This window comes from Cottoperca gobio, chromosome 22, assembly GCF_900634415.1.
Source record: "Cottoperca gobio chromosome 22, fCotGob3.1, whole genome shotgun sequence".
Lineage (NCBI taxonomy): Eukaryota > Metazoa > Chordata > Actinopteri > Perciformes > Bovichtidae > Cottoperca > Cottoperca gobio.
In genome coordinates this window covers 13,594,368-13,616,605 of record NC_041376.1, presented here as the reverse complement: position 1 = coordinate 13,616,605, position 22,238 = coordinate 13,594,368, and the positions used below count along the sequence as shown (strand labels likewise).

At 42.2% G+C, this 22,238-nt stretch overlaps 1 protein-coding gene across 3 annotated transcripts in view; it reads left to right on the top strand.

Moving 5' to 3' along the window:
• The window catches only part of col12a1a (collagen, type XII, alpha 1a), a 53,734-nt gene that overhangs the window by 22,107 nt on the left and 9,389 nt on the right, over positions 1-22,238 (top strand). For 2 of the 3 annotated variants that reach the window (XM_029460201.1, XM_029460203.1), the window contains exons 23-52: positions 396-525; positions 1,319-1,464; positions 2,002-2,131; positions 2,312-2,448; positions 3,510-3,639; positions 3,748-3,887; positions 4,145-4,277; positions 4,457-4,489; positions 5,276-5,415; positions 7,695-7,824; positions 7,979-8,118; positions 8,251-8,380; positions 10,081-10,223; positions 11,612-11,741; positions 11,924-12,066; positions 12,163-12,292; positions 12,786-12,905; positions 13,029-13,175; positions 13,318-13,434; positions 13,534-13,686; positions 13,816-13,890; positions 13,993-14,132; positions 14,255-14,378; positions 14,469-14,612; positions 14,985-15,149; positions 15,374-15,412; positions 15,538-15,676; positions 16,349-16,491; positions 16,945-17,054; positions 22,007-22,165. In XM_029460201.1, the coding sequence (XP_029316061.1) occupies positions 396-525; positions 1,319-1,464; positions 2,002-2,131; positions 2,312-2,448; positions 3,510-3,639; positions 3,748-3,887; positions 4,145-4,277; positions 4,457-4,489; positions 5,276-5,415; positions 7,695-7,824; positions 7,979-8,118; positions 8,251-8,380; positions 10,081-10,223; positions 11,612-11,741; positions 11,924-12,066; positions 12,163-12,292; positions 12,786-12,905; positions 13,029-13,175; positions 13,318-13,434; positions 13,534-13,686; positions 13,816-13,890; positions 13,993-14,132; positions 14,255-14,378; positions 14,469-14,612; positions 14,985-15,149; positions 15,374-15,412; positions 15,538-15,676; positions 16,349-16,491; positions 16,945-17,054; positions 22,007-22,165 (3,840 nt within the window). The remainder of the gene's footprint in view (positions 1-395; positions 526-1,318; positions 1,465-2,001; positions 2,132-2,311; positions 2,449-3,509; positions 3,640-3,747; positions 3,888-4,144; positions 4,278-4,456; positions 4,490-5,275; positions 5,416-7,694; positions 7,825-7,978; positions 8,119-8,250; positions 8,381-10,080; positions 10,224-11,611; positions 11,742-11,923; positions 12,067-12,162; positions 12,293-12,785; positions 12,906-13,028; positions 13,176-13,317; positions 13,435-13,533; positions 13,687-13,815; positions 13,891-13,992; positions 14,133-14,254; positions 14,379-14,468; positions 14,613-14,984; positions 15,150-15,373; positions 15,413-15,537; positions 15,677-16,348; positions 16,492-16,944; positions 17,055-22,006; positions 22,166-22,238) is intronic. The other variant, XM_029460202.1, reaches the window with a different exon arrangement.

The following is a 22,238-nucleotide window of genomic DNA, read 5'->3' as shown; positions in this document are numbered from 1 at the left end:
AGCTCTAAGTTCAGAGGATTAGAAAGCAAATAATGACTTCACAAGTGATGGCTCCATTAGCCAGCAGGGTCTTGGCTCCACAATGTGTGGAATAGATTCATTTGTTTGTGTCTGAATCTAATTGCATGTAGAAGATGTTTATTTTCGTCAAGTTCCCATGATTTTGTTAAATAGTGAATGAGGTTTCATTGTTGTTTATGAATCTGGAATTGAAGCACATGTTCAGTTTTTGTCCCGTAAAAACTTATCAGATGTATTTCTGGTTTTGATTGGAGAGCTTTAGCTGGAGATATAACTTTTGATTGTTATGCTTCTAAATTGATAATTGCCCATTACCACTGTACCGTATGAGTACTCCTTCAGGTGCAATCTTCTAACTATCCCGTCTGCATTAGGTGTTTGTGGATGGCACTGAGACCACGGTGGTTCTCCAGAGCCTCATCCCTCTAACAGAGTACCTGGTCAACGTCTACTCAGTGGTGGAAGAGGAGAGCAGCGAGCCTCTCAAAGGAGTCGAGACCACACGTATGTCTTTTCTTTTTGGCTTTAATCTCGGCCCATATCATTTGATTTAAAGAGATCCACTTTAAAAAATCTATGTATGGTAAAACTTGTCAGTGGGAATGTAAACCACCTTCACTAAACTAACAAAAATGGTCTGACTGGTCTTTAGTCGTAGATATGACCATTTTCCACTAAAGAAAACCCAGATAAATGAGCTTGTTAAAATAACTTCAGCAGGCTTTTGAGCACTTATGAACCCCCTGCCTTCTATCAACAGCAGTTCCCCTTTCAGTCAGCGCCCATCACTGAATCTCTCTGGCTCAGTTCCATAACACAAATTATATGCACTCACTGCGTGGTCCCCATTAATACACGGTCAAAGGTAATATCTTGGTCTTGTTTATAATACCATATGTGGCTGCAAAAAGATAGCAATAGTAAATCTTAATTACATGCCAATTAAAAGGCAATTTACATGATTACACTGGGTTTCAAGCGCAAATTTGACTTTTCTTTTAAGATGTTGTTAATTTCTGTTTTACTGGTGCTCTCAAGAGTGGAGGGGATTCAATAGAGTTATATAGTATCTATAAAAGCTAATATAAAACAGCACTGATTGTTGAGTTTGCGCAGTGTGAATGTGATACAACAAGGTCTGACAAAGAACAAAAAATGTACGTATGTGTCCCTGTGAGCATAGATGTAAGTTTGCTAACTTTGACTATATGCAGTCTGTGTGTGTATTCAAAAGTACAGGCAATTGTTATAACCTCTGCCAATAATCTGCCCTTAACATCCTTGTCTGGTTATCTAGTGCCCCTGAGTGCCGTGAGGAGAATGAACATTTTTGACGAGCAGACCACCACCATGCGGGTGAGATGGGAGGAGGCTGCGGGTGCTACTGGCTACATGCTGCTCTACAGCGCCATCAATGCCTCTCAGCCCACCCTCGAGCAGGAGGTAAGAGACATCATCGGAACACAGTTTTAATTTTCAAAAAAAGGGCATACAGCCAATCAGCTGTGGATACTTTAAGCATCTTTGTGTAGCTAGAAATGTTAATTAAATGTATTATTATTATGGATATAAGAAAATATTCACATGCACCAAAACACACACAAACACTGGAAGTGACCAAACACTTCTGTCAGCAGTTCTTGACCAAATACAGACGTCACACACTGAAATAATGTTTTACAAAGCCACCAGTGTTTGCCTCGTTGTTCAGCAGACAAGGCAAAAGGGTAAATACAGAGGAACATTGTTCGTCACTAAGGGGTGGGTGAACCATGAGCTCACTCTGCCAAGGGAACATCATCATTTGCTCATGAGGTGTCAAACCTCAGTGGGTCAAAACCGGAATCGGCAGATGTGCCGCCACCATAATATTTCTCCCACTGTTCTCATCCAAATGTCTTCATCTGTGTCACTGAGCAGTCTCTGTCATCCACTTCCCCTCTGACCTCATGTTGTTGGTTTGGTCTGGCCCCCTTGCAGATCAGAGTGGGAGGAGATACAACTGAGGTCCAGCTGGTGAAGTTACTCCCTAACACAGCCTACTCACTCTCCCTCTTCGCCCTGCATGGGGAGTCAGCCAGTGAACCACTAACCCAGCAGGGAGTCACCAGTATGTACTGAATCATTAATGTACCATGTACAGTAATTCATGAAGCTGATATGGCTTATAGTGTTTATTGGTGATATCTGACAGTAGGTCCATGGGGGCCACTGTGGACTCAACATTGTCTTCATGAATGCTTAATGATAATACTGAAACTTACACTAACATCCTGCCCCCTTTGTTCAGTGCCCCTGCCTCCTGCGGGCAAACTTACGGTCCGTGACGTCACCCACAGCACCATGAGGCTCATTTGGGATGCTGCTCCTGGTCTTGTTCGCAAGTACCTCATCACCTACAAGTCCGAGGAAGGAGATGCGAAGGAAGTGAGTTTCCAATTCTGTTTAGCTCTCATGTTTTGCTTATGAACTTTCGCTACCTTTTGTCTGTTTGAGCCATTAGGTTTGATGGTGATGAATTTATATAGCTATGTATCACTGATCCCTTTGTATATTGGTTGAGACCACATAATGGAGACTGCAGCTGCTTGGATGGACATTAGGGGATGTTTTGGAGTCCAATGAAAACATTATGAAACTATGAAGATGTGGTTTTGCGCGAGTTAAAGGGCGGATTGGACTGCTACTTTATGGTTGCATGTCCCCCTTTTAGGAGTTCTTGGGCCACAGCAGCAAACTCTGTGTTCTGCGTTTTGCTACTTCCTCAGCTATAAATCAGGTGGAGGTGATCCTCAAAGCCCCTCTGATGGAAACACACATGTGAAAGTGACTCACGGGAGGAGGATGCGATTGTCAAAAATGCAGTGCGTGGGAAGGAAAAGTTTACTGCCTAGAAAGTAGCAGAATGTCATGTTTGACCTAATGGATTGTGTGATAGAGCACAATAAGTGACAGTGACTCACAATTTGACCACAGTACATATTCCCTCCAGGTTACGCATTATGCATGGTTTTATGGTCCAGAGAGACAAATATGGTGCGTTCAGACTTCTTACTCAAAATAAAAATGCAAGTTAATGCGTGTTTAGAATGAATCCCTTTAGTTCAATTAATTAAAATTCAGCAAATACAACTTAATGGGATCAAGAGCAGTAAACCCAGTGTGGTGCTTCCTTTAATTATTCCAGGTGGTTTTGTTTGCTGCCTTTTTTGTTTTTGTTGCGTTTGTTTGTTCCAATTCTCTTCTGGAATCAAGCACCGTTTTATACCTTCTGGTTAAAATTCCTACGAGTCTTATTAGGAGCACATTTCGCTGTTGCCAGTGATCCTGGAAACTCGTGCTGTGAACGGAATTAAAGTTTTGCAAGACTTGGCAAAATGCAGCTGATGAGAAAAACAAGTTCTATGTGCTTTCAAGCATCAGTGTATATGTCTGCATTATTGATTTTGCGTTATAATTCTTAACAAGCGTATTTGATTGTTTTATAGCTGGAGGTGGATGGAAGTCTGACAACCAGAATATTGGACAACCTGATCTCGCAGACAGAGTATGGCCTGGCTGTTACTCCGATCTATGATGAGGGACCTGGTCAGCCGATGTTGGGAGATGCAATCACTGGTAAGAATGAAAATCATGATTATGACATCATGTATATCGCAATGTCCCCGTTTGCCTGCTTCTCACTGAGATAGAGATCCCACTTAACTTCTCTCCTTTGTCCTGTAGATGTGGTTCCTGCCCCACAGAACCTGCAGTTCTCAGAAGTTACCCAGACTAGCTTCAGAACCACCTGGGACCACGGAGCCCCTGATGTGGCTCTGTACCGCATTGGCTGGACCAAGAAGGGAGATACCAACTTCCAATATGTAAGAGAAAAACAGCTGTCCATTATGTTTAAATTCCAAATAATTAATTTAGGGATTTCTTGACGAATCCCACAGAAATTGCTTTGGCGATGCTTTGAAAAAGAGTTCCTGTGGAGGCATGCGGAACATCTAAAAAACAGATTTTTGCACCAATCCAATTATAATCCTTCTAATATGGATCTTGTGTTGCTCGTCTTTTAGGCTTAAATTTCAGTCAAGCACCTTTCCTCACGCTGTGATTATGTTTTCCTCATCAGGCCATTCTGAACAATGATGAGATAAGCCACGTTCTGGAGAACTTGGATCCAGACTCACCCTATGACGTGTCTGTCACCGCAATCTATCCAGATGAATCAGAGAGTGAGGATCTGCTGGGCACTGAGAGGACATGTAAGACACCCCAGCAACTCTGTGATGACGACTGAATAATTTGAAAGAATATTTGTTGGATCTTTGATTTAAGGCTAGACTTATGATGAACCTTTCGGTGTTTTTTTCCCATTGGAAATATGCTGAGTGAAATGTTATGCAAGGGTATGCCCATCATACCTTTTTATTTCTGCCTTTAGTGCCTATAGGGTCCACGCAAGGTGGTAACAGACGTAAGTATATTTGTGGTAAAGCAAGAGGATGCTTTTTCTTTCAAGTGACAAACGCATGTTTTATTATTTCAACCATCATCGTCATCTTCACTTTTGTTCATTGAACAACCATCATTACATCATCAAGCAAGGCCCTTAACCCATCCGCCGCTCCAGTGGTGCTGTGATGCACCTGCCACGGCCAAGTTTGTCTGTCCTTGTCCTGTGTTTGTCCCATTGTCCATACCATTCATCCCATGGCTGTTCATGAATCTGTTCTTACTCAGTCAAATGACACATTAAATGGCTGAAGATGTATTTGACCAATGCATGCCGTGCAAAACAGGGATTTGAATCCTTGTTTTTGAAGCACATTCCATCAATCCATCATCTATCCATCTATCCATCTATCCATCCATCTATCCATCTATCCATCCATCCATCTATCCATTGCATTCATCCATGCATTTATCAGTCCATCCCTCATCATCTTTCCATCAATCCATCACTGCTTCAGAAAAGACAAAATCCTAGAGGATGATTATCTTTTCTTCTTTAAAGCTGCAATCCTTGATACAAACCAGTGATAACCCTGCTTTGTTTAACCATAAAGTAAAGAAAGTGAATTATCTAGCACTAAATTAACTGATATTTGAGTAGACATTTTACCATGAGCTGACGTGATATCAAGGACTGTGTCTTTAAAAGATGTTTTCAAGGAAATCCATGGAAAAAGTGCTCTTACTACATATAACGGATAGACACATTGACATGGCTGTAATTGTGATATGTGCGTGCATTTTCCAGTACCTAATGGACCTCCCACCAACCTGGTTGTGTTCAACGAAACCACTACTACTCTGAACACCAGGTGGAATCCAGCTCCAGGACGCGTCCAGAACTACAAGATCACTTACGTCCCCACAGCCGGAGGCAGGAGCCAGACAGTAAGTCGCATAAAAACCAACACACTGCTTTGTGTAACTATTGTATTTCCTAAAATTAAACATAAGACATATAGTATTTATTTGCAAGGTGCTTTTATCTGTCATGCAAGGAAACTCTCAACACCAAAGAGGAGATTGAGGTTTTAGTAAAATAAGCGTTACTCAAAGGCAGAAATGCTCTGGTAGGTAATGACGAAGGAACAAAGTTAGAGTTCAAACTAGAATTGCTGAAAGTTTATTCAGTTTAAATTCAAACTTTACACCTACTTTACACCTATTATTCTAAAATACACCAGTCGCAGCAGTACTAGGCTTTCAAATATTAGATACTTACTCCTTAATCTTCTGCTCCCCGCCTTCTTCACTGGATTTCAGTCCAGCATTACTTAGCCAGGCCAACTGCCGTTTATGGCTCCTTGAGCTTTGACTCAATTACTGGATTTGCTTTTTCATCCCAAGCTTATTTGCCTCCAATAAATATATGTGCACAACTGAAGCTCTGCCACTGGTATTGCATTATTTTAGTTCAGGTCAAATCTCTTAATTTGTTGTTTGGATATGGCAGCATTAATGCGGACAAAACCCTTCCTAGTTTTTCTAAATATTTCCTGCAGACTGTCTCCCACTGGTCATGCATTTTTGGCTGCCTTGCTGAATGTGCAAAAAGTCTTTTTGGATAACAGTTGAATATTTGGTTTCAATTAGCTTTCAGACATGTCTCATTGCGTCCACAATCAAGACCTAAAAGCAAGCGAGCCAAATGGTGCTTTATGCACATGCCCGTGCACAAGACTGTACAGACTGATAGGACTAATAAGCTGCGAAAATAAACCTTCAATCAATGATAGATGTTCTAAACAACTTTGATAAAAAGATAGTTTGTCCATACTAATTTGCATTTATGGGTTGTGAGAAGTTGCGAGATCAACATTGGAAGTCGTAAAAAGTTTGCATGCCACATTTTTTGGGCTGATCATTTAACAGCTCTATTGCGAGAAAGTGAACACTTCAGAGAATGTGTGTGTGTGTGTGTGTGTGTGTTTATGTGTCCATGGAAAATGGAATGCACTTGCCCTGTCAGGTCAGTGTATGTTTGTGTAATGAGAGAGTACTCTGCCACGGGTGTCATATGTTTTACAGTGGATTGTGTTTAAAGTCTGCACAAAGTTGCTGCGCTCACAAATCTTGCTATAGGTTGACTGTTCTTTCACATGTTATAATAAGGTCCAGATGACATCCAACATGTGTCATACTACAAAGGGCAGCTAAAGGTTTAAGCTCATTTTCTCTCCTTATAACTTACCCGAAGTTCAGAAGTTTTGACTAGTTGACCATTAGTTACCTTTTTGACGTGAGGTGGAATGTTTTCGTCATAAGCTCTTGATAAGATTTAGTTGCACTGATTGCCTTCGTGATATCACACTGAAAGGTTGATGGAAAACTGGAAGCTAACAGGCTAGCTTCAGCCAAGTCGTCTTGGCTCACTGATTTCAGCAAATATAGCTTCCATGGGGAGTTCTGCATTATGTCGTCTGGGACAAGAAGTCTGCTTACGGAAATGTCTCACACAAATTGGGCACTAGTGTACAGGAAAACTACTCCAGTGCTGATGATAAAACTTCCTTCCTTTTTTACTGATAAAAGATTCAGCCAGACAGAGCTGTACAGTGATTAAAGAAATTTATAGAGGATTAAAATTGTGCATACAATATCATACTCAAATCCACATGCAAAGACACAAAACACAGCCAGAAGTAATATATTAAATTCATCATCAGTCATGACTGTTATGACAAGACATCCGACTGTTTCAGCCATCAGTGTAGAGATTTACCTTGGCCAGTGTGCTGTGTATTAATCATGTCAAAATACTCAAAACATTCCTCTCTGAGATATTGACAGTCCAGTAGTTTTCAGGTAGAGTTCTTTCCATCAGGTTATTGACATCAATTTAAGGCACCCATGGAGAGTTCTCTTCATCCCATCTGATTTACAGATCAAATATCTTTCCCCTCAGTGCAACCTAGAGTTACTCAAATTTGTTGAAAGCAATTGCAAGACAGATGTATTTTGTAGAAAATGCAAATGCTTTTTAAGAGAATAGATAAACTGTTCGAGAAGTTAGATTCATCATGTCCATGGATGGATTACTGAACTGGCCTACCGGCTAAAATGATGATCATCTAGGGTTTGCAAAAATGTGACAGCATCAGTGATTTAAATATAAAAAATATATATATTTAAGTCAAGAAAGCTGACATTTATTCTTCCCCAACTAGACCCAGGTTGGAGGGAAGAAAACTACTGTCCTGCTTCCCAAACTGACCCCTGACACTGAATACTCCATCACCGTGGTGGCAGTCTACGCCAAAGGACTCAGCGGGGAGCTCAATGGCCTTGGAAATACCAGTGAGTTGTCCTCCACCTTGGGTGCTCCCAAATGACAAGGGATAACATGATATATGCATACAGTTGTAGCTGTGCACTTTCTCAGAGCATGAGAGCTTACTGACACTATTTGGGTATGACAGTTCAACTATATCCTACTTTTATCTCACTCCAGAGCCTTTAGGCGGTGTTAGGAACCTGCGGGTCACTGACCCCACTACCAGCACCCTGAATGTCTTGTGGGAGGCTGCTGAGGGCAACGTGCGTCAGTACAGGATCTTCTATGTCCCTGCAGCTGGAGGAGAGGAACAGATGGTAAGCTGGACAATTGTTCCAGAGCATTAGACCACGTGAAGTGAAAAGTTCTTTGTTTTATAATCACAATTAGGCCTTACATGTAGTAGCCAGAGCACAACCTGATGTATGTCTTGTTCTACTTCCACCCAGAGCCAGGTATCAGGCAGCACCTACAACACTGTGCTGAAGAACCTGCAGTCTGATACTGTCTATACAGTAACTGTGGTTCCAGTCTACTCCGCTGGAGAGGGACAGCGCATGTCTGAGAATGGCAAAACCTGTAAGCACTACACGCATATAATCATTGTTCACAGGCTACAATAGTGGTCCATGCAGGGACGTTCAGAAGCAGTTGACTTCCTTGGAAGACAGCTTTTAGGGTCGAGAATAGCCCAGGCATAGTGAGAAGAGGACCTCTGAGGATGATATACTGCATGACAGCAGTGGGATTTCAGGAATCCATTCATGTTCTTCCAGAATGAATTCAGTGGCCTCGATTGCTGGCTTGATGTCATTCTCTGTCAGGAACCTTCAATAAGGCTGCCATTTATATTGCTTCATATCATCCAAATCCTTTCACAAGCTCCAAGCCAAACCCATCAAATGCCATTTGTTGAGGTGAATTATTGCACACCTTACGTGTAAAATGTAACGTGAGACTTAACATAAAATATCAGCTTAGTTTGAACTTCATTGAAAAACACAGATTTTCTAGTTTCTCCCACAATTTCAAACCATAAATCTCTGCTGGGAATGAGTCAGCATTTTGCGGGGTGATTGCATAGGAAGGAATTCCTCCATGCTGGCAACATTATAATGGTGTCTCCTCTCTCTTTACCGTAATATTGTCCATTTATAGGTTGGAGTGGTCAGGATAATGGTGGGGCTGGGGAATGGGGGAGGAGGTATATTGAGTAATTGGCTCTCCTTTGGGAAAAAGAAAAAGAAAGTGTGGGGGGGGGGGGGGGGTGGTGTTAGAAATGAATGGAGAGCATTATATGTTTTATGGCTCTCAACCCACTTGGCTAAGGTCATGCTCCATGCCTGCTACTGTTACCCCCATTTTCCCTTCTTGAGCAATGCTCCTTCATGTTCTGTGGCTTTTTCCTCGAAATGTTAACCAAACTTTTATACAGTAAGTACAGTATATCAGATCATACGGCGACAAAACTATTTACCGCTAACCTTGAAACTTTGATGCCTCTGTGGAATATATTGCCATCTCTATTCAACTCAATGTATTCTCCCCTTTTTAAGGAAGGCTCTGCTCTCACTATTTGAGCTAACTTTGCAAGCCACTGACTGTTGATTGTGCCTTAAAATTCAAAGCAGGTTCCTAGGCAACAGGCTTTGGTTTGTGTAACTTTAAAGTACGGAAGCTCACTCACTGTGTTTTCCCATGCATTTATGGGGTTGTAATGAGGAGCGGCACAAAGATTCTAAACATCTGTTTTGGATTTTTTAGAAGGCAGGTTTCACACAGTGCTGCACATTTGCCTTGCATCTCCTTTTCATTAACCTTCAGGGCACTGACAGGAAGCGTCATGTTGATAGCACTATTGTTAAATAATGTCTTAAACTTGTCTCTGTTGGTTGCTGGCCAGCATTGTTCCCATTTCATTGAAATGTTCTCATTTAGTCATTGGACTGTTTTGTCTAATAAATGAGACATAGGTAGTTCTACTAATTAGGAGACTGACACAAACTTGTAAATAACCCCTTTGAAACTACAAAAGGTCAAATACAAATACTAACATACTGCATGCATTTGTGTATCAATATTATGGGTATTCTTATTATGTATGTTATTGATGGTTTGCAGACCTCTGTCCATTCCCCACTTAGAGTACCTAACCTCTCATCGTTCCTCTGTCCACTGATACCCTGTCTTAACTTGACCTCACCCCGATCCTCACCTAAACCTTTCACTTCGGTATCTCCTTCTATACTTCTATCCACCCAACATTCGTGGCTCTTCAGTGGAGCGTAGCCCCGTCAAAAACATCAAGGTTTTCAACCCGTCTACCAACACTCTGAACGTTCGCTGGGAGCCTGCCACGGGCCCAGTCCAGCAGTACCGGGTGGTCTATGCTCCTCTGAATGGCGCCAGTCCCTCTGAGTCGGTGAGTTTCCATCCACTGTGTGGGAAGAAGTGTAACATAGCACATATGCATCAAAAGAAAGAACAATTTTTATGCACAATGGCACCCGTAACTACTTCTTTATTGTCTTAACACAACCTATCAGTGACCATCTTATTGCTAATGACCTTAAATCATCATTATACACATGCAAACACTGATGGTTTGTATAGAGAGAGGAGAATTAAAGCAGAGAGCTGGAGGTGTAAGCACATGTCGCCCAAACAACAACCAATTAAAATGTTAGACCCTCATTTATAGTTTACCTTATGTGATCAGGAATTAAACATCCAGTAGTCTGTTCACCAAATGGTCGATGTGAGTGTGTTTGTGAGCAGTTACTGCCAGCTGAATTCTTCTCTTTTACTCACCGCTAAAGATTTGAACCAAGACTGCTTTCATTAAATTGCAACTCCTGTTCTTGACACGATATGTAGCATCTGGAGCCAGTGTGCCCACATCTTCAGGATTTCTGGGTTGCTTAAAGAATCCACAAGCAACTTTTGACATGTTACCACCTTTAGCTCTCTCCAGCATCTGCCGAAAAGATTGCACCATTAAGAAAGGTTTTGTTCACTGAACTCTATGGTCTTTGAAGAGGGAGGCATATTCCAGTTTATTGATAGAGACATTTACGCATATTTATTGCAGGCTCAGGCCTTTTCCATGACTGGAGCCAATGTGGCCACCATCAAATTTAACACCAGCTGGAGATTTGTAGCATGAATTCCCAGCTTCACCGATATCGCCTGTGATGTTATTTTCATTCTGAGAATCTCAAGCACTTCAGTAAATTATAGACAAGGACAGATGGGAGCTGTCTGCAGACAAAAGGACATTGTTGTTGTATTTACATGGGCCATGAAATGATAATAAGCAGATTCACCAACCCATTTGCCGGTCTAAACCTCACATGTGTTCCCTCTCTAACACAACCCCCCCACACTTTTCTATATTTACATTGTGAGCACCTACACAAGTGTTTATCCTTCCTCACTCACTCACAGAGGTTATCACCAGCCCGAGAAATGCTGACTTTACTCTGTCCAACGAACTTACCCACAGACAGAGAGAGAGAGTGAGGAGCAGGAGGTGGACTCACTGTCGGGCTGGGTTAAACAGCAATGCCGCCTGTCAAACATCAAAGGATTTTCTGGTTCTTCCTTTCACTTAGTGCTGACAGTAAAGGGGCTGTTTAAAGGAAGGTGTCAAAGGGAGTGTTCAACACAAGCAGCTGCTAAAACTGTTAAAATAAACACATTTGCTATTAACTCTGTCTGATTTGACTGATTTAGGACCTAGGTCTACACATGCTGCAGAGAAACTCTTCAAAAGTGTCTTTTCCTGACATGCTCGGTGTCTCTATCCAGGTTCTGGTACCAGGGAACACCAACGAGGCCTTGCTGAAGCAGCTGCTCCCAGATACTGGTTACAGTGTTGGTGTGGTTGCCCTCTATAGCGACGGCGAAGGACCCGCTATCAGTGACGATGGAAAGACATGTAAGAAACTTGGCCTGTGTTTAAAGAAAAAAAAACGTAGGACCCCAAGTGCAGCTCTAGTATAGGTATTTCAATAATCAACAATCAGCCGCATTTTTTAGTACACAAAAAGACGACATCTTGGAGATGTTTTGAAAGTATGTACAGCACAAACACTTTTTTTCTCATGCTTCCTCGCTCAGTGCCCCGCAGTGGCCCAAGGAACATGCGTGTATATGATCCCACCACCAGTACTCTCTCTGTGAGCTGGGAACATGCCGAAGGTCCTGTTACGCAATACCGCATCACCTACGCCCAGACCACAGGAGACCCCATTGAGGAATTTGTAAGGATGTTTTTAATTCCACATAATTTCTCATGAATCACAGATATTAATAAAAATGTATTCCTAATATGCTCTTGGTTTGTTTTTTTATTACAGACTGTAGTACCAGGAAACAGAAACAATGTGATCCTGCAGAACCTGGATCCAGACACTCCTTACAATATCAAAGTGACTGCCATGTATGCTGATGGAGCAGGAGGACAGCTGGAAGGAGATGGACGCACAGGTACAAACTGCAGAGATAATTTGAGGACATGAAACTAAGCATACTGACACGTATTAAGGATATCATGCAGTGCACACATGCACGAGTGAGGAATCCACAGCATTGATTAGGATCATGAATCATTGTTGCAAAAGTCAAATTCTTAACTTTTGGTGGAGGCCAAATGCACCAAGAGCCTTTGCCAGGTTATTATGAACTGACTGAGATCTCATGCTTCCAGTGCTGGCCAGGGTCTTGCCTAATTTTACCTTTCAAACAAAAGAAGCCTTATTACACCGCTCCTTATTTATTTATTTATTTTAGTAATTTCTTTGATGTGGTTGAATTTATCTTCCCCTCAATTACACGTTGAGATAATTCACCCATAATTCAAAAGTCATGAGCAAAAAGCTATAATACAGTAATTACCCTGCTGACAATATGCTGGAATTCCATCCAATCGTGATGAAAAGAAGCCTGTGTTGACTGTGCTGCCCTGTCTTGTTTCCCACAGTGGGTATGCTCGGACCCAGGAACCTCCTTGTTTCTGATGAGTGGTACACCCGCTTCAGGGTGTCCTGGGACGCCGCCCCCTCCAGGGTTAATGGATACAAGCTTATCTACCAGCCTGAGGGTATGGACATGTTGTCATAGGGATAAAAGAAAATATGCGTTTTAATAGTATGGTTCAAAGTAACATTCTTTTTTAATACAAACACATATGGAGACTTTTTTTTACGTGTATGTCTCCTTTCAGGCTCTGATGAGTCCTTTGAGGTGTTTGCCGGAGACGTGACCTCCCACCAACTGCATAACTTGAAACCTGGAACCACATATGACGTGAAGGTGCTGGCACAGTACGCAACAGGTCTCAGTGCGCCTCTCATTGGACAAGGCACCACATGTAAGCTGATCAATTATTAGTTAACACACTTATCTGCACAAAATTAAATGGATAATTCTAATTCGTACTGCCAATCAATCCATTGTCTTGCAAATGAAAGTGTTGTGTAACAATATGAACTGAGAATAATGCTTCCCTTTAGTGTACCTGAATGTGACAGACCTGACCACCTACAATATTGGCTATGAGTCCTACTGCATCCGATGGACCCCTCACAGAGCAGCCACCTCCTACAGACTCAAAGTCAATCCTATTGATGGTAAGTGCTTTACTCAGTTACGCACTTTAAATTCCTTGTTGACTTTTAGTTTGTAAGATAACCACAACCTGAATCTGGATTCTCTTTCCTCTCTTCTAGCCTCCAAGCGTGGAGCTCAGGAGATCACCGTCAGAGGCTCGGAGAGTAGCTACTGCTTTGATGGCTTGACCCCTGACTCTCTCTATGAAGCCACAGTGTACACCCAAACCCCCAACCTGGAGGGACCTGGAGTCAGCATAAAGGAGAGGACATGTAAGATGATCTTCTATGCTATTTAATGTTAGCTACTGGAACCTCCAAGTTACACAAATATGCCCTCACCAGCCACAGCGTAGTATGTCACTCTAAATGTTGTGCACGTGTTTCTGTTTCGTCTCGCAGTGGTCAAACCCACAGAGGTGCCAACCGAGCCTCCCACCCCCCCTGCTCCGGCAACATTCCCCCCTGCGCTAGATGGTGAGGAGAGCTTTGACATTTTCATCAGTGTGCTGAAATGTTAATTCTTAAGGCTTAGCCGAGATAAGACTTCACATTAACATCGTTGTACCTGCGCCACAGTGTGCAAAGGTGCCAAGGCAGACGTGGTCTTCCTCATTGATGGCTCCTGGAGTATTGGAGATGATAGCTTCAACAAGGTCATCCAGTTTGTCCAGAGCATGACCGGAGCCTTTGAAGATATCAGCAGTGGCGGAATGCAGGTAAGCACAAACCTTAGTGCTGTCTTTAATGTTTATTTCTCTGTACTGACAAACTGACAATATGCAATGTGGGTGTGTGTGTCAATTGTCACCCTCTTATAATTTTTGTTCTCTTCAAACAGGTTTCATTTGTGCAGTACAGTGATGACGCCAAGACCGAGTTCAAGCTGAACACCTACCACAACAAGGGTGTAGTGATATCAGCTATTCAGAATGTGCGCTACAGAGGAGGCAACACCAAGACAGGTACACAACTGAGTGGCATTTTAGCAAACAAATTGTTCTAAAGAAGATACATTCTTCATCCCTGCCTTCTCATCTTCCTCCTTCACTCAGGCGTCGCTCTGAAGCACGTCTATGAGAAGGTGTTCACCTCAGACAGTGGCATGAGGAAAAACGTCCCGAAGGTGCTGGTGGTTGTCACAGATGGACGCTCCCAGGATGACGTCAAGAAGAGTGCAGAAAAACTGCAGCATTCTGGTATGTGTGTAATTAATAATCATTGCCATGTGTGTATGTACAGTCCATACTGTATTTAGCAGAGCTGTTTTGAATTAATAATACTCTTGTTAGCACCCAAACCTCAATTTCCTTCATCAGAGCCACAGTTTTATGGCTGATTTAATAAACTCTTGTAACAATCCCTGCAGTGATAAAACTTGCCTGTGGTTAATGGAAGCTTAACAATGGTCTTTGTTTGTGTGTGTGTGTGTGTGTGTGTGTGTGTGTGTGTGTGTGTGTGTGTGTGTGTGTGTGTGTGTGTGTGTGTGTGTGTGTGTGTGTGTGTGTGGTGCGTGCGTGCGTGCGTGCGTGCGTGCGTGCGTGCGTGCGTGTGTGTGTTTCACCCCGCAGGCTTCAGTGTGTTTGTGGTTGGAGTGGCCGATGTGGACATGACAGAACTGAGACAAATCGGCAGCAAGCCCAGTGAGAGACATGTGTTCGTGGTGGACGACTATGACGCTTTTGCCAAGATCCAGGACAACCTGATCACCTTCATCTGCGAAACGGCCACTTCCAGTAAGGCATATCACAAAAACACCATTATAGTTTAGCAATTCTGAAAACAAGAAGAAAACATTTCCTTTGACTGAGGTTTTGTAAGTTCCATTGTGGTTGATTAGTTTGCCTGCAGAGGTAACAGGAAGCTCACATTTTAACTGAAAGGAAATGTACAAGCAGATCACTTTCTTTAAGCCTTAATCTGTTTTCCCAACCCTCAACAACATTGTATCATGTTTCAGCTTGCCCTCTGATCTACATCAATGGGTTCACAACACCTGGTAAGTTTTCAGCATACACCTTACACATGAATGAATCCCTCCTCAAGCTTTTATGCTTTTATTAGAAGGTTTCACTATTCTATTTCCATGCTCTCATCATGTCTTCTGTTATTTATCCCTTCCAGGCTTCAGGATGCTGGAGGCTTTCAACGTCACAGACCGGACATTCGCTGATGTGAACGGCGTGTCCATGGAGACAGGCTCCTTCAACAGCTACATTGCCTACAGGCTGCACAAGGATTCCTTCCTAAACGAGCCCACCAAGTAAGATCCTCAATAGTATTAGTGTGTGTCAAACAGGGAGTGTGAGTCTCACTATGTGCATGTTTCCAGCCTGTTGGCCTTATCTCCTGTGCACTATAATCCTGCCCAGCCCACAGCCATTATTCATAATGATGTTCAATAGGGGTTTCCCCAGTGCCATTTGGAAAAAGCAGACAGCTTGAGGAATATGAGGTGCTAGCTAGAAACACAAAAATGTGGTTGTAGAATTAAAAAGTTCCTGGACCAAGCCCTCCTCCCACCTGGGAGCCAACAAATCACTCCTGGGTCAAGAGCTTTGTCCCTTTATTGGACCTCATTTAAGTGGCGTTGGGAAATTGCAGGACTGCGGGAGTCTCTAAACCTCTTCAACATACTTTCTTAATATGTTAATAATGATGCATACTTTGTGTGCCTGGGCGCACAAATGGAAACACTTCGAACTGCAGCAAAAGAGAGGAGACATAAAATACTTTCAATATGTGGGTAATTTCTGCAAGGCCAGGGGGAAAACTGGCAATCATTTACAGGGTCTGCAGCTGGTGTGACAGACTGGATGCTCCATCATAGTAGCAAGATTTAATTGTCTTCATTTCTAACGTGATATTCTGACTGCTAGGGTGATGAGGGCACTGACTCATGACTCATGACGATGTATGTTTTTAATGCTAACAGGGAGATCCATCCAGAGGGTCTTCCCCCAGCCTACACCATCGTCCTGCTCTTCCGCCTGCTGCCCGACACAGGCTCTGAACCTTTTGATATCTGGCAGATTGCCGACAAAAACAACAACCCCGAGGTCGGGGTCACCGTCAACCGTAAGCCTCTCATCCTGTTGTGGCCCCTCAGCTAGAGGGGGAAGCTGCTGTACCTGACCCAACATAGACACAGCTGTACACTCTTTATTAACAACATAAGCTGCTTTCTTTCTCTCTATTACCTAATTTACAGAAAGCCAAAGTTAATTAATCTTTTTTCAGATAAGATAGGCAGCAAATAAGGCAGTGGAAGCATATTGAAGTAAATTTGACCACAATTACATTGTGATTTTGGATTTGGCTCAACTTTTTTACAAGAATCTTTTACAAATGTGCGCTTACACACGTGGTAAATGCATGCAAATAGTTGTGGGCATGCACTATATCCCTCCAAGCATTCCCTTTATCCTGATCCGCTCTCTACAACCATGTGTTCTCTATAGTCCTGTGCTTTGCGTGCCACCGCATTGTAACGCACTGTCAGGGATTCATCAAAGACTCTTCTCTTTTCAGCTTCCAGCAAAACAATCACATTCTACAACAAGGACACCCGAGGAGAGATCCAGAGAGCCTCGTTTAATGAGGAACAAGTGAAGCGGGTTTTCCACGGGAGCTTCCACAAGGTAAATATAATGCATGATTCTTAAAGAGAGGAGTAACTCTGCTCACCACATAGTGATATTATTCAAGTTGGGCTTTAACAGGACAGACTGAGAATCTGGTGTGGTCATCTGTGGGCTGACGATCCTTTTCGGATCCTTTTACATACAGAATATTGTTTTCACTTCTTTTCACACATGTTGGTTTTATACCATTTCATATGTCTCTGTGTGACTTTTATGCTACTTTTAAGTTTACTTTGTAATGTGAAGATTTGACAAACAGCCAACGCCATGTAGCCGTATCATGTTATCTGTCAAAAGCTCCCTGCAATCCATCTTAGAGTGTCGGTCTGCTGTCAAAGTGGCCTTTGGGCCTTTTTTTATGATTTGACATTAAGCTGTTTGTTTTTTAAGACCGGGCAGTTCATTTGATGAATGGGTGGCGAAGGCTATGAATAAATTTAAAGAGAGGTTGGGGGGGGAATTCTGATTCCTCAGTGACTCGGCATAATGTGCAAACAGTTACAGTTAACCATGTAGGTTTGCCCACATCAAGACTGGAGACTATCCTGGTAGTTGTTAAGTAAATTCCAAAGCAGTCTGCTCCTAACTAAAGCACAGGTCTGGCAACTGGATCAATTTCAACATTGGATTCAAAAATTGCATGAGGTATTTCAATAATAGATCCCAAAGTCTGCATATGTTTCACTAAATGAGCAGACTTTATGGTATTTCTTTGAAGACATTCTCTGGAGATTTAGTTTACAGAAAGTCGGGAGACACATCGATAAAGTTGATACAACTGAGGCCAAGATATCCTGATGTTTAGTTCCTAGTATTGGTCAATCGTCAAAAGTACTGGATCCTACATTTCCCATAATGAAACTCAATAGCATCTTTCGTTAGACTTTCATTAACTGCTCGCCAAACAATCCGTCAAAAGCTCTCAGATAACTTGAAATAACCACTCACAATGGTGTTATTGTTTTGCAAACTCTCTGTTTCTTTTCAGTGGTTTAACCACTACAGTAGGCCCACCTGCCAAGCTTACAAAACGCCATTTGTATTGTATGGAGTCTCTTGTGGCCACAGCAAGAGGTAAAAAGAGACATCAAATTGCCTTTATGTCCAAGTCAAGCAGCAGTGAATATAAAACATCCTTTATTATGTTCCACCACAGTAGAGTCTAGAGAATAGAACAATGGGGGACAGTATATTTTCATACCAACCTTGAATGACTTAGGATGCTGGAGGGAAAACGACTGGTTCCAATGTACTAAAAGTCACGTCTAATTGCATTTGACTTTGTTCCCAAGGACAGCGTGGCGCTTATTTAGCACACAAGTTTCTTTCCTCCCCCTAATTCTAAGGTAATCAAAATGAATGAGCCTTTACAATGTACCAGGGTCTTATCCAACATCAAAGTTCGCCCACTTCCTGATATTACAAAGTACAGTTTTTTTAACTGAGGAACAGATGAGAGCGATATATTGGCCCCAAGATCAGAGCGTACTGTAAATGGCTTTTCAGTTTGACCACTTAGCATCTACACAACTAATTGAAGGGTAACCTCATGAATGAATGGGACCCTGGAAAATGTTGGATCAGGGTCGTGAATGTAAATGACATCACTGCTGGTCTCGTTGGACATTGTGTGTGTGTGTGTGTGTGTGTGTGTGTGTGTGTGTGTGTGTGTGTGTGTGTGTGTGTGTGTGTGTGTGTGTGAGTGTGTGCTCTCAGTCTGTGGCCATGATGGAGACTGTAGTATGTATGTACACTGGATGGCTAGTTTGCGGTGCAGTAGTTGTTGCTCCATGAGCTGGTGAGTCTGCATCGGTCTAACTAGATGCTTATTTGCTGGCCTGCTAGGTAAGTGCCACTTCTAACAGCTGTGGTGGTGTGTGTTTACATGTTGTCAGTGGCTTCCCAACACTTTGTCTGTGGCTATTACAGAGGGACCTCTGTAATAAAGTGTGTGTGTGTGTGTGTGTGTTTCTGCTGAAACCAGAGTGATCAATGATGTGGGTTGTCACAAATGGCTACTTATTGGAGTGTGAAGATAACCAAAACAAAACCCAATAAACTAACATGTTGACATTTAAGTTTTAGGTTAACAAAGTACTAAGGATGCTCTTCATTATTGATTAATCTACAGATTATTTCCTTAATTATTTTATTAATTCTTAAGTCTTTAAAATGTCAGCAAATGGTAAACTAAAAGGACACTCGGTGAGCGCAGTCCTCCGCCAAGCCCATGCCCTATCTTGCAATCTTAACTAAACTAAATGATACAATTATTTGTGCATTTGCCTTGTGATTCGGATCTGCTCCAAAATGTAATGAGTTCTTCCTTGGCCCATGCTACACCCTTCCAACAAATTTCATGACAGTAATTCAAACAAACCGATCTGAAAACATAACCTCCTTGGTAAAGGTTAAAAAAATGCCCATAATATGTTCCCAAAGCCAAGGGTGACATCTTGCAAAGATATTCGGTACTTATGAAACTAAGAAACAGGAAAATGTTTACATTTGAGAAGCTGGAACAAGTGCAATTTTGCCATCGTTGCTAAAATAATGACTTCAATCCACTATCAAAATGTTTGAAAAATTCATTTTCTGTCAATCGCATTATCTACTAATCGTTTCAGCTCTATTACCAACCATTCCAGTACATTTTCATAGTCTGACAGTACTAGGGTTGGATACTACATGTTCAGTACTTTAAATCATGGATTTCCTGGCCTCATTTCTAAATTGCTGCAATGGTTTTTAGCGGCAATTTCATTCAGAATTTCTGCCACTTGAACTGCAGTGTTAGATGCACTTTATGTGTATTCATTCCACAGTGCTGGGTCAGAGAGTGCTTTTCTTCTCAGGCTAGTTAATAAAAAGTAACCCAGGCTGGAGAGGTCGTGGTCTACCGCTAATAGAACATGTGGGAAAGCTCTCAGAGATGACTATAGCAGATGCTAGCCACTCACTAGCCCACTGGGGAATCCCCTCCCACACTCCAAGGGTGGGAGCCCGTAGAGGGAACTTTCTTGTTGACTGAAGTGAAGAAGACATTTTCCATAAGCCATAATGACAAGTCATGTCATCAGAGCTACTCTGGTAGAAGTTTGAGTGTGTGTGTTGCTGTAATCACTGAACAGTGCACAATAGTTTACCTCCATGCTAAAAAAAACACACAAACCTTATTGTTCTTTGATAAGTCCTGAACAAGTCCCTCAAACTTTCCTTTCGTGGACTTTGTTGGGATGGTTATGCCAATATACGCATTCACTCATTAAGCCAAATTGTCCACTGACTGCACTCATTGTACTCTTCATTTGTGACGACTTTCTTTTGACACGAAGACGTCTTCTTTCTGTGAGCTGGACAAGAAGACTTACTGACCCTGAAAAACACAGTAGAAATACAGGAAATTATATATTAACTTCTCTTACCACAGACATCCACAGTGCCTCGTCTGTTCGCAGGTGCCAGATCAGACATGGGAGCTTTGCATATCGAATGATACAATGAAAAGGATCAGCCCAACTGGGGATTTCAGCATCAGTCACAGGACTGTTTGCATTGAAACACCAATCTAATGGAGATTCATACTGATTATGACTCAATGAAAGCTAATTTAATGCATTTTTATAGAGAAGACTCGCACCTAATTATTAGTGCACGCATGAAATTAAGTTCCAGGATTATGAAAACTAAGGAAAAGTCAGGACCGAGCCAAGAACAATAAAATCTAGTCTGATAGCAATCAAGGAAATATTTCAAGTGCATTGGAGCGGAGACAGTGTCCGCCTGAAATCTTACCATATATGACTGAGTGTTGACACAGCGAAGCGCAGTGAAACCTTCTGTGTTAACAATGGATGAATGAAAACTGTTCATATGTCAACACTTTGCTGCAGTAGAGATCACTTAGCAGCAAATAGCATCAACTGAGGGGAGCAGTGGTAACTAGAAAGCTAGCTTTTCTGAGGCCTTATTTTCCAGTAACTACACTGTTTTTGTTGTGTTTGCTTATTGGTCAGTGAGGTAATATATACATGCTCATTATTTACCGTCCCAGTATATCATCCAAAGCTGTTTTGGTTAGCCCTCAGGCGCATCATGGTATAATATATCCAATGCCAGGACCCCGGGATAAACGACACCCCTCTCTCTTTGTGGTCCACCAGATAGTTTGTTATGTTGCCAAGGAAGTCAACTGTAATTTTGTGATTGGTTGCCAAGAGCTATGGCCTAGTCTGTGGTTGGTATGGTTTTGTTGAAAGAAATGGTAGCTTGCTTTTCCTGACATAAAGAAAGCTTGTCTGACTGTTGAACCGGGAAAATGTGCAACAGTGAGGGGGAAAGTATGGAAAGTGTAGAACATGTGATGGCACGCCGCAAATGATATTGCTTCAAGATGTGGAGCAGGGTTCTCTGGACAGGAAGCTTCAAAAGCTGGCACTTTGTCATTCTGTGTTGTTATACAATCACAGACTTTAAAGCTGCATAGAAATGCCAACTTTTGTATATTTCCTTTTTTTTATGGTCCATTCATCTGTAGAGGCATCAAACAGCAGTCTCAAGCCAAATCAGTAACCACTTTGGGGTAATATCAGAATCTATAATTAACATGGTTCTGCAAAGACTAAACAATTCACTCGATCTAGCAATTATGTGGAATACAGTATCAGCATCTTTAGAAGCTTCAGACAACATGGTTTAAAAGGGTTCAGTGAAGTTGTTCCTGGCCTTATGGTTGCACTTTCTTAAAGAATTTCCCTTCTCTTTAACAGTGCAATCAGGGCGCTTTACCAAATGCAAATGAATGCCAAACCCAGCTTTACAAAAGCTCTAGTGTTCTTAGTAGTATTTGCCAAGTAATTGTGTTGCAACAAAGCTGGCAGCTGTGAAGTATTAAGAAGACAAGAGTGTTTTGTTAATTGTGCCCTCTCTCCATCCTCTCCCTCCCGCAGCTCCACATCAGCATCTCTCCGGAGAAAATAAAGCTCAACGTGGACTGCCAGGAGGTGGCAGAGAAGCCCATCAAGGAGGCCAACAACATCACAGTGGACGGCTATGAAGTGCTTGGCAAGTTGGCCAAGTCTGGAGGCGGAAAGAGGCAGTCTGCGACAGTAAGCGAAAAAATAAACCTTGTGCTTTTCCACGCATTTGGGTTTTTGACGTTTTGGAAGAGCATCTCACAGC